The 14,239-nt window shown below is 37.2% G+C and overlaps 1 protein-coding gene across 3 annotated transcripts in view; it reads left to right on the forward strand.

Annotated features, from left to right (window-relative positions):
- Nucleotides 1-2,036: 2,036 nt before the first annotated feature.
- Nucleotides 2,037-14,239, forward strand: part of LOC121373821 — a 71,926-nt gene continuing 59,723 nt past the window's right edge. For 2 of the 3 annotated variants that reach the window (XR_005958136.1, XM_041500599.1), the window contains exons 1-2: nt 2,037-2,192; nt 13,150-13,298. Coding sequence is in view for 2 of the 3 variants with exons in the window: in XM_041500599.1 (XP_041356533.1) it covers nt 2,129-2,192; nt 13,150-13,298 (213 nt within the window). In the remaining variant the exon portion in view is untranslated. Of the gene's footprint in view, nt 2,193-5,814; nt 5,961-13,149; nt 13,299-14,239 lie in introns of those variants that run through there. The other variant, XM_041500600.1, reaches the window with a different exon arrangement.

The raw sequence follows: 14,239 nt of genomic DNA on the forward strand, positions 1-14,239 counted from the left end.
ATCTATGTATGTATTGCACTTCAACAACAAAAATATAACGGCCATGGAAAGAATCCTTTGAAGACAATACCATTGAAAGAAAGAAAGAAATGTTTTATTTAACGACGCACTCAACACATTTTATTTACGGTTATATGGCGTCAGACATATGGTTAAGGACCACACAGATTTTGAGAGGAAACCCGCTGTCGCCACTAGATGGGCTACTCTTCCGATTAGCAGCAAGGGATCTTTTATTTGCGCTTCCCATGGTATCTAACAGGGGCGTAGTGTGATCTGGACCTGGGGGGGGGGGGGGGGGGGTAGAATATGAACCAAGTGGACCCCTTTTTCTAATTTGTTTTTGCACCGCCAGGAACTCCATAATATGTATAAAAGTTCTGAAAGCGGACCATTTGCTTCAGCCTACGCCCCTGTTAATGTATGTGTAGTAATCATAACATTATTAGGTCTGATTTTAAAAAAAAAAACACACGCAAGATCTTTGAATTTACATTACTAAAGGTTATCCTGTCGGCAGTTTATATCACGGGCTGGGGTCAAGAAAATGTTACTAACGAAACTAAACAGCGTGATTTTAAAAATCATTCGAAAGCGGCAGAAAACACGCCAGGATGGCGCCAGTCTGACTGAAATCAGCTCTACTGGTCTAGTGGAGCTAATTTAAATAAGACTGCTGGTGCTCCCTTGCACCTTCTAGTGCAGGTGGTCCTTCCGTCCACCACCCCACCTTTCCTGTTCTGGACGGAGGAGCCGGCCAAGGCCGGCACCTGTGCCCAGGACAGGCGTGCGCTACAACAGCTTGCTCTAAATGTGCACGTTGAACCCTCTGACCTGACCTGACCTGACCTGCTTTGTCTGTGTGTTGGGGGGGGGGGGGGGGGGAGTATGTCCGAGCGTTACGTAGTATATATTTTGTGTGTGTGTGTGTGTGTGGTCTACAGGGCCGTAGCTAGCAGGAGGGCAAGGGGGGCAGTTGCCCCCCTCCCCGAAAAAATTCGGAAAGCATTGTAGAAAGTTAAAGAAAAGGAATTCTAGACTATTAACTACTCAGTTGCCCCCCCCCCCCCCAAACAAAAAATCCTAACTACGGCCCTGGTCTAGCGTTATGGGGCGTTACAAGGGGGTGGGTGGGTGTCTAATTTGGACAAAAATAGCGTTACGTAATATTTGAACGGCCCCTCAGCGCTCGCCTAATTGGGCTTTTTGATCCAGAAGAGTTCCGTCTGATGACGCGCTGGTTACAGGCCGGTCGTGTACTCCTTTTCTTTTCTTTGTTGGGGGCAATTAAATATAAATCAATAAATCAATAAATAAATAAATACAATTATTCTGGGGAAAGGAATTTAATTGACTGCCCACCTGACACTCCCTCCATCCTAGACCGAATATTTAGAACTGCCTAACTAAAGCTAGATTTTATATTAATTTTTGAATTATTTCTCTAGTTTATATTTATATAGATGCAATGACTTTATAACTGTAAAACTACTGAACCTAAGACATGCATGTAAAATATTTAAATAATTAAAATGAATAAAAATAAAATATGAAATGTAGCTTTAACAGGCGCGGATCCAAGATTTTTTAACAGTAGGGGCCCAAAAGCCGTTCTTGTTTTTGAAAATAGAATTTAAAGGTTCTTGGACAGATGGTCGGGATAAGTTTGCATTTTTGGCGTGTTCTGTAATATATATTGTTTGACCAAAAATAGGAGGCTTGGGGCCCCGACTGAATCCGCGCCTGTTTTAAAAGATAGAAACATTCGGTCTATCCCCCCCCCCCCCCCCTAGCTCGAGTCATCTCCAACCCTGCCCCTACATATCAAAATCAATAAGGGGTGGGCTGGAGTTGACTCGAGCTACCCCCCTCCCCATCTACACCCCTGAGGACCGACCATGACCTTGCAGAAGTTTCGCGTTCGCACAGTTCACTAGTTGTTTTTGTTACTGTGTGACGTTATACGGATATTACGTGTATCATATTATGACGTCATAACAATGCCGAAGCAACTGTGCTGGGGTAACTAAGCAATTTATCAATGACGTCATTCCATTCAATTGATCCAGTTGTCGTATAAAAGTTATGAATTAAAAAAAAAAAAATTATTGTGATTGTCACTTGAATAATGATGAAGAAGAATTCTAAACAATGCGGATACCTTTCCTTGCAACAACTGTCTGCTATCAAAAGTATGTACATAACGTAACGTGATTTAATTTTTAACAAAATCATTTCAAACACAATGTTGTAATACTTTTGTTGTGGTTGTTAGGGGTGGATTGGGCGGTTGTTGGTTTTGTTCTGTTTTTTAACCTAGTAACACTACTGAACAATCACAGGTCACTTATCAAATTAAAGTTTGTTTTAATCATCGGCTATTGGATGTCAAATATAAGGTAATTGCGACATATATACATATGTGATGCAGTTTTACAGAGGAAACCCGCTACATTTTTCCTTTAGTTGTAAGGAATCTTTTCTATGCGCCATTCCACAGACAGTATAGCACATACCACGACCTTTTGATATACCAATTGTGGTCCAATGGGCCCACCGACGGGGATCGATCCCAAACCGACCACACATCAAGCCACTTTTCAAGAGACGTGATTATCTCATCTGCTTGGGATCAATCCCTGTCTGTGGGCCCATTGGGCTATTTCTCGTTCCAGCCAGTGCACCACGACTGGTATATAAAAAGGCCGTGGTATATGCTATCCTTTCTGGGATGGTGAATATAAAAAAAATCCTTGTTACTAATGGAAAAATGTAGCGGGTTTCCTCTTAGTCTATATGTCAAAATTGCCCATTTTACTTCCATAACATTGTAAAATACGTCTCAGAGATCCTAATTTTCTGGTCCTCAAACCTCCCCACACCCCGTGCTGTCTTAATTCCAGCAGGTCATTTTTTTTTTACTTTCTATTTAGCACGATGTGTGTTAACCCGAGTGCTCAGATTGTAAAGCTGTATACTAACCAGACGCGAGCGACGCGAGCGATGCGAGCGATTAATTAATTTAGAAATAATTGATTTCAATCGCCGCATCCTAACTGGACGCGTGCGACGCGACACTTTTATCCGTAGCGCCGTACGCGTGCGGTTAGGATATGGCGATTAAAATACACGATTTCTAAAATAAATCGCTCGCGGCAGGTTAGGATGCAGCTTAACGCTCTCATCATAAGCGTCCAAATGTCCGTCTAGCTGTCTTAAGCTGTATCCTAACCGGACGCGTGCGACGCGAGCGACGCGATAATATTTATATCCTAACCAGACGCGACCACAACGACAATCTTCTTTTTAGAATTCTTATCAACAGTTGAAAACCGCCAAGTAAAAGTTGTTTGATTATTGAATATTTGTTTGTCGCTCGTGTAGCGCAACAAAAAATAAAAACAATTCCTAATTTCCTATCGGTATTGTGTCGCGCGCTCGACTATATCAATCTGTCGCGCCGTACGCGTGTGTTTAGGAAACGGCGATTGAAATCGATGGTTTCTAAAAAAAAAGCTGCATCTTAACTGCACGCGCGCGACGCGACATATTTATATAGTTATATGACGCGTCGCACGCGTGCGGTTAGGATACGGCAATTGAAATCAATGGTTTCTAAAACAATCGCTCGCGTCGCTCGCGGCCGGTTAGAATACAGCTTAAGGATACAGCTTTATAGCCAGAGTACAAGTGCTAGATGTGTGTATAGTAGTTGACTGGACTTGAGCATATGCGTACGGGCTCCCATTTATGTATGATTTTATAACATTTAATACAGTAAAAAAAAACCCCACCCCACAACAAAAACTGATTGGAGGGATGAACCCATCCCCCCCCCCCCCCCCTCCCTTCTCGCTACGCCAATGATGCGTACGCTTATAGACTAAAATTGAGCACAAAAAACATCCTTGCGAAGTGCGGTATCGGGTAGGTGCACAAAGAAAGTGTTTGGCAGGGAAGATGAAAAAAGGGAACCGATCCAGAGATTTATCCAGGCATTCTGTGGGTCCGAAGATAGGACCCCTCCCAAAAGAAAGTATCACTGAAAATTCCAAAATCTATATTGAATTATGTCTACAGGTCCTTTTTTTTTTTTTTTTTTTTTTTTTTAAATAGTAGTGTAATATATTACTCAGTGGACTGAACAGATCCCAAATTTGATTTACTCGAGTAATTTTTCCCAGTCCCATCAAACATGGGACCGTAGCGAAATATCCTGCATAACTTCCTCCGATCAAACGACCGGAAACTGTTAAAAAGGTCTTGCGTATTAAGCTGTATCCTAACCGGCCGCGAGCGATTATTTTAAAAATCATTGATTTCAATCTGATTAAAATTAGCTCTACTGGGTCGTGGAGCTAATTTTAATCATTTTTATGGTTGTATCGTCAGGTTTCCGTATTAGCATTTTAAGACATATTAAAGTCCTGAAATAAAAACTGGCGAAAAAAGGCTCCTACGGGCCTGGGACCCCCATAACCCCCGTAAAGGTGCATCCTAACTGGACCCATATTCACAAAATATCGTAAGTCTAGTTTTACACGTAAACGTAAATCTACGACTGAAGAGCTATTCACGAAACAACGAAAACGTAAGTTACGTGTAAAGTTGGACGTAAATATAAGAGTGCCTCAGGTTGCAACTAACGCTGCTCGTAAGTTGTGTACATATAATAAATCAAGCACGATCGCCGTTATTTACTATTATTTACGGAAACTAGCAGTATTTCCAATAAATGAAGCAGTTTGCGATGGCGAACGCCCACGGATTGAATATATTTTTGTTCGTGATCGAACGAAATGTTTTCGACTCGGCCAATTTCTCCTGAGTTATCTTTTCCTTTTTAAGAAATGTCCTCAAGTTCGTACCAAAACGCGAATACCCACCAATACCAAAATGCCATGGTTCACTGTTCGCAATGTTATTGTTAGCAGACGACAAACAAAATTGCGTTTTGCGCATTTGTTATTTACCCGGTAGCCATCGTTTCTAATGTGTTTTTATTAATTACTCCAGTGAGAGTGTTAAATCGTAGATTTACGTCCAACTAAGTTACGTTTACATTTACGACCATCTTTGAGAATAAGGTGCTTCTTGCACGTAAACGTAAATCTACGGCAGACGTAAGTGCTAGTCGTAGACGTAAATTTACACTTTTTTGTGAATATGGGTCCTGTCGTGTACTTTTTCTTTTCTTTTTTGTTGTGGGCAATTAAAAATAAATAAATAAATACAATTATTCTGGGGGAAGGAATTTAATTGACAGCGCACCTGACACTCCCCCAATCCTAGACCGAATATTTAGAACTGCCTATGTAAAGCTAGATTTTATATTTTATATTTATTGTGGGTTGTGACAGAGATCGAAGGCGCAAACCAAAGTTTCTAAGGTGGTTCGGGGGTATGTTCCCCAGTAAAATTTTGAAAACTAGATGTCCTGAATTGCATTTTCCTGCATTCTGCAAGTATAATTAATCTCTGCCTTAAGATTTACTACTCCGCCGTGTCTTTTCCCTCTCCCCATCTGCACCCCCTAGTCCAGAAGTTTCGCTGTCGGACGGATCAGTAGTGTTTCTTACTGTGTGACGTTATACAGATATTCAGTGGCGTAGCGTGGGCGCAAAATTCTGGACTAGTGGAAGGGACTCGGGGAGTACTAACGGTCCACTGTTTAGGGGGCGCAATACGTGCCTTGCCCCGGGCGCTAGCAACCTACGCTACGCCACTGCGGATATTACGTATATTTATCATAGTTATGACGTCATAACAATGCCGCCGTAACTGTGCTGGGGGTAACTAAGCAATTTATCTATAACGTCATTCCATTCAACTGATCATGTTGTCATATAAAAGTTATGAAATTTTGTTTTGAATAATTGTGATTGTCACTTGAATAATGATGAAGAAGGATTCTAAACAACGTGGGTACCTTTCCATGTACCAACTGGCTATTATCAAAAGTATGTACATAATGCGATTTGATTTTTAACAAAATCACTTCAAACATAATGCTGTGATACTTTTGTTGTTGATGTTGGGGGTGGTGCATTGGGCGGGTTTTTTTCTTTCTTCTGTTTTTCACCTAGTAACACTACTAACCAATCACAGGTAACCTGATCAAATTAAACTTTGTTTTAATCATCGGCTATTGGATGTCAAACATTCGGTAATTGCGATATATATACATGTATGATGTAGTCTTACAGAGGAAACCCGCTACATTTTTCCATTAGTAGTAAGGAATCTTATCTATGCGCCATCCCACAGACAGGATAGCACACACCACGGCATCTGATATACCAGTCGTGGTGCACTGGTTGGAACGAGAAATAGTCCACTGGGCCCACCGACGGGGTTCGATCCCAACACTGGGCTCCAAAGCAAACATGGTGTTTTAGTGGAGGCCCTCCCACTGTGGTGTTATGGGCAATGAAAAAGCTGACAGACTCTCCAAGCTGGGCAGCAAACCGGAGCAAACTGCTCACCAAATGTCATATGGAGAAGTCAAGACCCTTCTGAAAAATCACTTCAAGAACATGTGGAGGCAGCGTCTGCAGACAGGGCCTGGGGAGAATGGCATCTACCAACTGGACAGGGCACAACAGGTCACCATCTTCAGACTGAGAACAGGACATTGTCAGCTCCTCTCGCATCTCTTCAGGCTGAAAATCTCTCACACGGACGAGTGCCCGTGAGGCACTGGTCCACAAACGCCAGACCACATTCTCCAATCCTGTCCCACCTTCGACACCGTGCGACAGCAAACGTGGCCCAGTGCAATGGACCTAAGGGAGAAGCTGTGGGGACCAGCGACGTCGCTAAGACAGAAGGCGGAATTCGTCCACAATACCGGAATACCCATATGACATGGCCGGGATCGCTGAAGAAGAAGAAGAAGAAGAAGAAGAAGAAGAAGATCCCAAAACGATCACGCATCAAGCCACTTTTTAACAGACCGCATGATTATGTTATCTGCTATTTAGTTTGTATTCTGTTATATTTTACTTCCATAATGTTGTAAAATACGTCTCACAGGTCCTAATTGTGTGGTCATTAAAACCTCACGCACACCCCGTACTGTCTTAATTTCAGCTAGGGATGGATTTAGACCTTGGGGGGGGGGGGGGGGGGCACTTCAGATTCGGGGGCCCCTCAACAGAAATTAAATTACATGACAAATACAAAAATGAACTAATTTAATAATTATTACATTTTAAAAAATAAAGTATGTCTTTAGTCGGGGGTGGGGTGGGGTGGGGTGGGGCACTTGGTAGGGAGACCCGGGGCAGTTGCCCCCTTTGCCCTCTTATAAATCCGGCACTGATTTCTTCAGGCCATTTTTTACTTCCTATTTTGAACCCTGACTGGTTGTATTTATAGGATTCATCATTTCATTGTATAAAATATTTAGCACGATGTGTGCTAGCCCAATTACCCTTATTGTAAAGCTGTATCCTAACCGGACGGGAGCGACGCGAGCGATGCGAGCGATTATTTTTAGAAATCATTGATTTCAATCGCCGTATCCTAACTGGACGCATGCGACGCGACACATGTATCCGTCCCCCTCCCCACACTTTTTTTTACCTCAATCACATTAGTGTTACCTTACTTTTAAAGGGACAACCCGTGGTAATTAACACTACGTTTAGTTAATCTACAAACCTGTAACACATTTGGATAAAGTTCCAACATGAGTGAAACATGAGTCTGTGACTTTGAAATGGTGAAATAACCTCTAAAAATAGACTAAAACTCGACTCCATAACTGTTATCTCTCAGACGCACGTGCGTTTTTAAAACTATGACAAATGCTTTTTGTGATATTAAAAACACCAGGATGACCAAAAGCACTTCGAATGTACAGAAATGAATAACATAAACAATAAAATCTAAGTATAGTATGATTTAAATTATAAGAAACGGCTCTAATAGTAAAATATATGCTATAGTGTTTAAAAACTAGGGCGTGTCTCTTTAATCTTGGACCAATAGTTTGTTCTGCAGTTTTTTAGCTGAGTTTTACTCACTCCTCGTTGGTTTGATGTTTTATCTTGCGTTACTTTATATGTAGGTCCTTTTCTTATATAGACTTAAGTATATTATTTATTATATTGGTTACAGCTTTAACTCTGTTTTTGCTAGTAGTTTTATGTTTTATATATATATACATACACATATATATATATATATATATATATATATATATATATATATATATATATATATATATATATATATATATATATATATATATATATATATATATATTGTATTGAGAATTTACCTGTAAATCCAATTAGATCTTGTATATGAGTTTCCCAGCGGTCGTATTCCACTTGCACCGAGCGTCGGGCAATGCTATATTTTAACCCCTGGTAATTTACCGCATCCCCTGCTGATTTGGACTGTTTGTCTTCGTCTGTATGTGGGGATTCCTTATACGTACCTTTTATGACACCCAATAGCCGATGTGTATTTTTGTGCTGGGGTATCGTTAAACATTCAATCATTCATTCATTCATTCATTCATTGTATGTGAGGCGGGACATAGTTCAATGGTAAAGTGTTCGCTTGATGTACAAACGGTCTAGAATCGATCCCCATCGGTGGACCCATTGTGGTATTTCTCGTTCTAGCCAGTGCAACACGACTGGTATATCAAAGGCCGTGGTATGTGCTATCCTGTGTAGGATGGTGCATATAAAAGGTCCCTTGCTTCTAATGGAAAACTGTAGGGGGTTTCCTCTCCAAGACGATATATAAACAAATTACCAAATGTTTGACATCCAATAGCCATTGATTAATAAATCAATATGCTCTATAGTGACAATCTGATTAAAATTAGCTCTACTGGTCTACCAGTAGATTTAACAGCATTGCGTGGACATTGCGTGTTATTGTGTTAAAGGTTGAATGTTTGCATCCTATCTATTTGTAAGTTGTGTACCTTTAATATACCTATTTGATGGCCCACATTGTCCAGGTGACACTTCATCTATAAATAATTTAAATATCGACCAATTACACTTCGCCTTTTATAGCGTTATTCGGGAGCATACAGATTCTAAAAATATCGGGCGAGACTATTTATGCAATAGGCGAACTTGTTGGTCTATTTCCACATTGAAATGAACAGTAATAAACTCTGGATTGTATACTAATATAAACAGATTTGATGGCTATACTATCACGTTAAACGAATTTTATATAACATTTTATATTGAAATTAGTTTCCGGCATACCTTTAAAAACATTTTTTATTTTTTTATTTTTTATTGCCATCCCCTTTTTTACAATTAGAACAACACATGCCAAGGGTAAAACATGGGTTGTGTACATAAAAATAATAAAACAACATAACATAATACTTTAGGGTACTGGCTTCCAAACCCCACCGGACACCACCTCCACCCCCTCTCCATCCCCGCCTCTCTCTCTCTCTCTCTCTCTCTCTCTCTCTCTCTCTCTCTCTCTCTCTCTCTCTCTCTCTCTCTCTCTCTCTCTCTCTCTCTCTCCGCTCTCTGTTTCTCTATATATCTAATCAATGTAGCTATCCATTTGTCTCTCTCTCTCTCTCTCTCTCTCATGCAAAAATACCCCAAACAAACATACTTTCATCCTTTTCCATTCTATGAACGACGTATATAAATATTTAAATACATCCAAATATCACTAGCTCAAGAGAAAGCTTTAAATTACATATATGCTTACATGAGTTTGATAACCAATTTAAATAATCATTCCAAAAGTTCTGAACTATTTTACATTCCCAAAATAAATGCACTATAGATTCTTTTCCTTCATGACAAAACGTACACGTTTCACTGTCAATTAATTTTAATTTATATACGAAACTATTAGTAGTTAATATTCTATGAAGTATTCTATATTGGAACCATCTAAGTTTTATTTCTTGCGTGGTTTTAAATAAATAGTGTGCCAATTAAGGTCTGAAATAAAATAATTTTGCCATTTTGATATTGCAGAATTTGGCTTTTCAGAAGTTACAAGTGTGTAATAATATAGTTTCGAGCCATTTCTGATAGAACAAAGTTTTCGTTGAACGGGAGAATCATCTAAAGGAATATTTGTTTCTATTATATTCAGTTTCGTCTTCCTAAGGTAAGCCTTAAGTGAGTTAATAACTCCTTGATACTCTAAAAAAGATGCATTTAATTTGTATAAATTATTAAATGCAGTTAAAGTAAAAAAGTTGCCGTATTCATCAACAAGATCACAGATTTGAGATACACCTTTCTCAAGTCATTTCTTTTTTAAAAAATATTTGCTGTTAATTTTTATATTGGAATTATAAAAAATTGGCTCTGATAAAAAGTCTTCAAAAGATAAAACATTAATTAATGACGAGAAGTCACGGAATGCAATGACACAGTCTTTCTAAAATATATATATATTTTTTTACATGTTTTAAGCACAATTGGGGGAAATCATTACCAAATAGAGATATGTTACGAAGTTTTGGAAAACATGCAAAAAGAATAGGTTTCAATTTTGGATCTTTGGTTTCCAGTTTTCGTAGCCATGTAATTTTCAAAGCTTTAGCATAGTTAAATATATCTATCATTCGGAGACCTCCCTCATTAACAGGTTTACACAAAGTTATTCTTTTTATCCTGTCTGGCTTTTGATTCCATACAAATTTAAATAATATCGTGTGCAATTCTTTCTGAAATGTTTCCGATGGATTTGGTCATGTTAGAGATAGATAACTAAGCTTAGATATTAACAGAGATTTTAATATAGCTATTCTTCCAAGTGGTGTTAACAACCTTCTCATCCATGTATTTATAATTTGTTTAATTTCAAATAGTTTAGAATTATAATTGTTCATTTCATTTAAGTCGGTACTAAAAATAATTCCAAATGCTTTAAATGAAGGAGGATTCCATTTTAGATTAAGATTTTGTAAATATCGTAGTGAACTATTCCTAAGAGAGCTAATACAAAATACCTCTGCTTTATCATAATTAATATGGAGTCCTGATAATTCGGAAAAGATATTCAAGGTATTTATTGCTTCTTCAAAAGACGTTCTACTGCCATCAAGTATAAAATCAGTATATCAGCATACTGTGAAATTAGGTATTCTTTATTGTTTATTGCAATGCCTTTAATTTTCTTATTTTTACGTACAAGTCCTGCAAGAATTTCTACACAGAGAAGAAATATATAAGGAGATAATGGATCACCTTGCCTACAACCTCTATATATATTAAATGATGAAGACATATTTCCATTAACTATAACACTTGATTTTATATTTTGGTAAAAAACAGAAATCCAGCCTTTAATATCTGTTCCAAATCCGAAAAAGTCAAGGGTTTTATGTATATATGACCATGAAATGGAGTCGAATGCTTTTTCGAAATCTACTCGTAGAAATATTCCTGGAATATGATGCGATTCAGTATAATACAGAATATCATTCAATATCCTTATATATTCACCAATATAACGACCCAGCGTGAAACCAGTTTGGTCTTCATTAATAAGAAAATTAAGTACTTCTTTAATTCGTTCGGATATACATGCAGATGCTAATTTATAGACAACATTTAGAAGTGATATCGGTCGTCAGTTGCTAAGAAAACTTTTCGGTTTATCACCTTTAGGTATACAAGTTATTATTCCCAGTTTCTGAGTAACAGATAATTCACCATTGATAAAAGCATAATCAAGGGATATGAGAACAAAATAGCCTATGTCTTTCCGAAAAGCCGTCTGATCCTGGACTTTTGTTAGTTTTTGTGCACTTCAGTGCATTTGATAATTCATCATAGGTTAATAAACCTTCTACAGAATCAGCCTGTTTTTTACTTAATTTGTTTAAATCTTGATCTGAAAGAAGATAAATTAGATTGGCGTCGCTTATACTTTCTTTAGGAGAATAAAGCTTTTGATCAAATTCTTTTTTTCATTTTTTTTTCACTATTACTGGCGTTCAGATACTGAACTTAGTATTTTATTTGAGAAAAAAGAGAAGCTATATAATTAATAATAATCGATATAATTAATTATATGTCAAAATATAAAATTGCAAAATCTTCTATTGGCTTGTCTAGATTATTAATATTAATATTAATTATGATATTAATTATGATATCAATAATTTCGGTAAATTATAGGCTGTCAAAATGCAAAAAAAACACAAAAAACAACAACAAAAAAAACACAATTCTTTTGTTTCGTTCATAATTTCTTTTTTATCTGTAATAATAGAACCATCGGGTTTTTTTCAATAACTGTTTCTATTTCTATTTAAAAATTTCTATTTTCTAAGTTACAAAAGTAATTAGTAATGCGTTCACCCTCTTCTATTCATCTAGCTCTCGATCTGATGTATACACCTTCCATTTTTTTTGACGCAAATTCTTCTAAATCTGTTCGTTTTGAATTAATGTTTTCAAAGTCTAAATGATCGCTTTTTTCTAAAGATTCTATTTCTTGAATTAATTTTTCTTTCCGTTTACTATTTTCTTTTTTCAAATAAGATGAGTAGGAAATTGTCTTGCCTCGTATCTCCCTAAGTAAAACTTCTAAAAATAATTGATCATTAATTTGAAAATTAATTTCCGTTAGGGAGATATTATCGATTGCTTCCAGATTGTAGACTAGTACAACATACTGTCTCTTAACACTAGCAATTATGTTTTTTTTTTATTATTGTTAAGTAAGATTTATTTTTTAAAACTGAGTTATTAAATTTCCAATAGGTATTATGTTTCATATTTTCAGTTAATTCGAACTTAAGACTTAGCATAGAATGATATATCCATAATGTATATTAGAATTTATTACAGAAGAATATAGTGAATTTGGTATTAAGAAAAAATATAATCGAGCCTGTTTCAATGGTGTGTTCCTCCTCCATGTATATTTCCGGCATACTTCGTAATTCACCCGAATCATTTCGTATACCCTCGGCATAATCCCGAATGTTTTCAAATTCTTTTCAAATCACTGGCATGATTTTGATTGGTCGAATGAAAGGTTAACTGGACATGAGCTCCAACGGGCTGCTGTTAGATCCACATGTAATAGTGGAGCAAATTAGTTTGCTATAGTGGTGTCGTTAAGCAAACGAAACTTGAACTTTTCATTTGTATGTTATATGTTTTCACACAGAAAATGCAAGGAAAATTCGTCGGAAGCGACGGTCCTCTTGCGACACCGCCAGTCGGCATAGCAGCATCATCGATGGCGACAACATACCGACAACTAAATCATATGCGAGATACAGCTTCAGAGAAACAATAGACACCGTACTACCAAGGGTAAACAGTTTTATAATATTATCTAGTGAATACTCTAAATATAACATCAAGGAAACAAAAGACACCGTACTACTGAGGGTAAACAGTTTTATAATGTTACCTAGTGAATACTCTAAATATAGCACCAAGGAAACAAAAGACACCGCACTACCAAGGGTAAACAGTTTTATAATATTATCTAGTGAATACTCTAATTTATATAGCACCAAGGGAACAACAGATACCGTACTACCAAGGGTAAACAATTTTATAATATTATCTAGTGAATACTATAAATATAGCACCAATGAAACAATAGACACCGTACTACCAAGGATAAACAGTTTTATATTGTTACCCAGTGAATACTCTAATTTATATAGCACCAAGGAAACAATAGACACCGTACAACCGATGGTAAACAGTTTTATAATGTTACCTAGTGAATACTCTAAATATAGCACCAAGGAAACAATAGAGACCTCACTACCAAGGGTAAACAGCTTTATAATATTATCTAGTGAATACTCTAATTTATATAGCACCAAGGGAACAATAGACACCGTACTACTAAGGGTAAACAAGTTTATAATATTATCTAGTGAATACTATAAATATAGCACCAAGGAAACACCAAAAACCGCACTACCAAGGGTAAACAGTTTTATAATATTATCTAGTGAATACTCTACATATAGCACCAAGGAAACAATAGACACAGTACTAGGCCTACCAATGGTAAACAGCTTTATATTGTTATATAGTGAATATTCTAAATACAGCACCAAGGAAACAATAGACATTGCATTATTAGACACCATATTATAGTACTATTGATAACTATACAGGTACACAGTATTAACAAAGCTACACAGTTATACAGTATTAACATAGTTACACAGTTATACTGTATTAACAAAGTTACACAGTATTAACAGAGCTACACAGTTACACAGATTAAC

This window comes from Gigantopelta aegis, chromosome 5 (assembly GCF_016097555.1).
Source record: "Gigantopelta aegis isolate Gae_Host chromosome 5, Gae_host_genome, whole genome shotgun sequence".
NCBI classification, from domain to species: domain Eukaryota; kingdom Metazoa; phylum Mollusca; class Gastropoda; order Neomphalida; family Peltospiridae; genus Gigantopelta; species Gigantopelta aegis.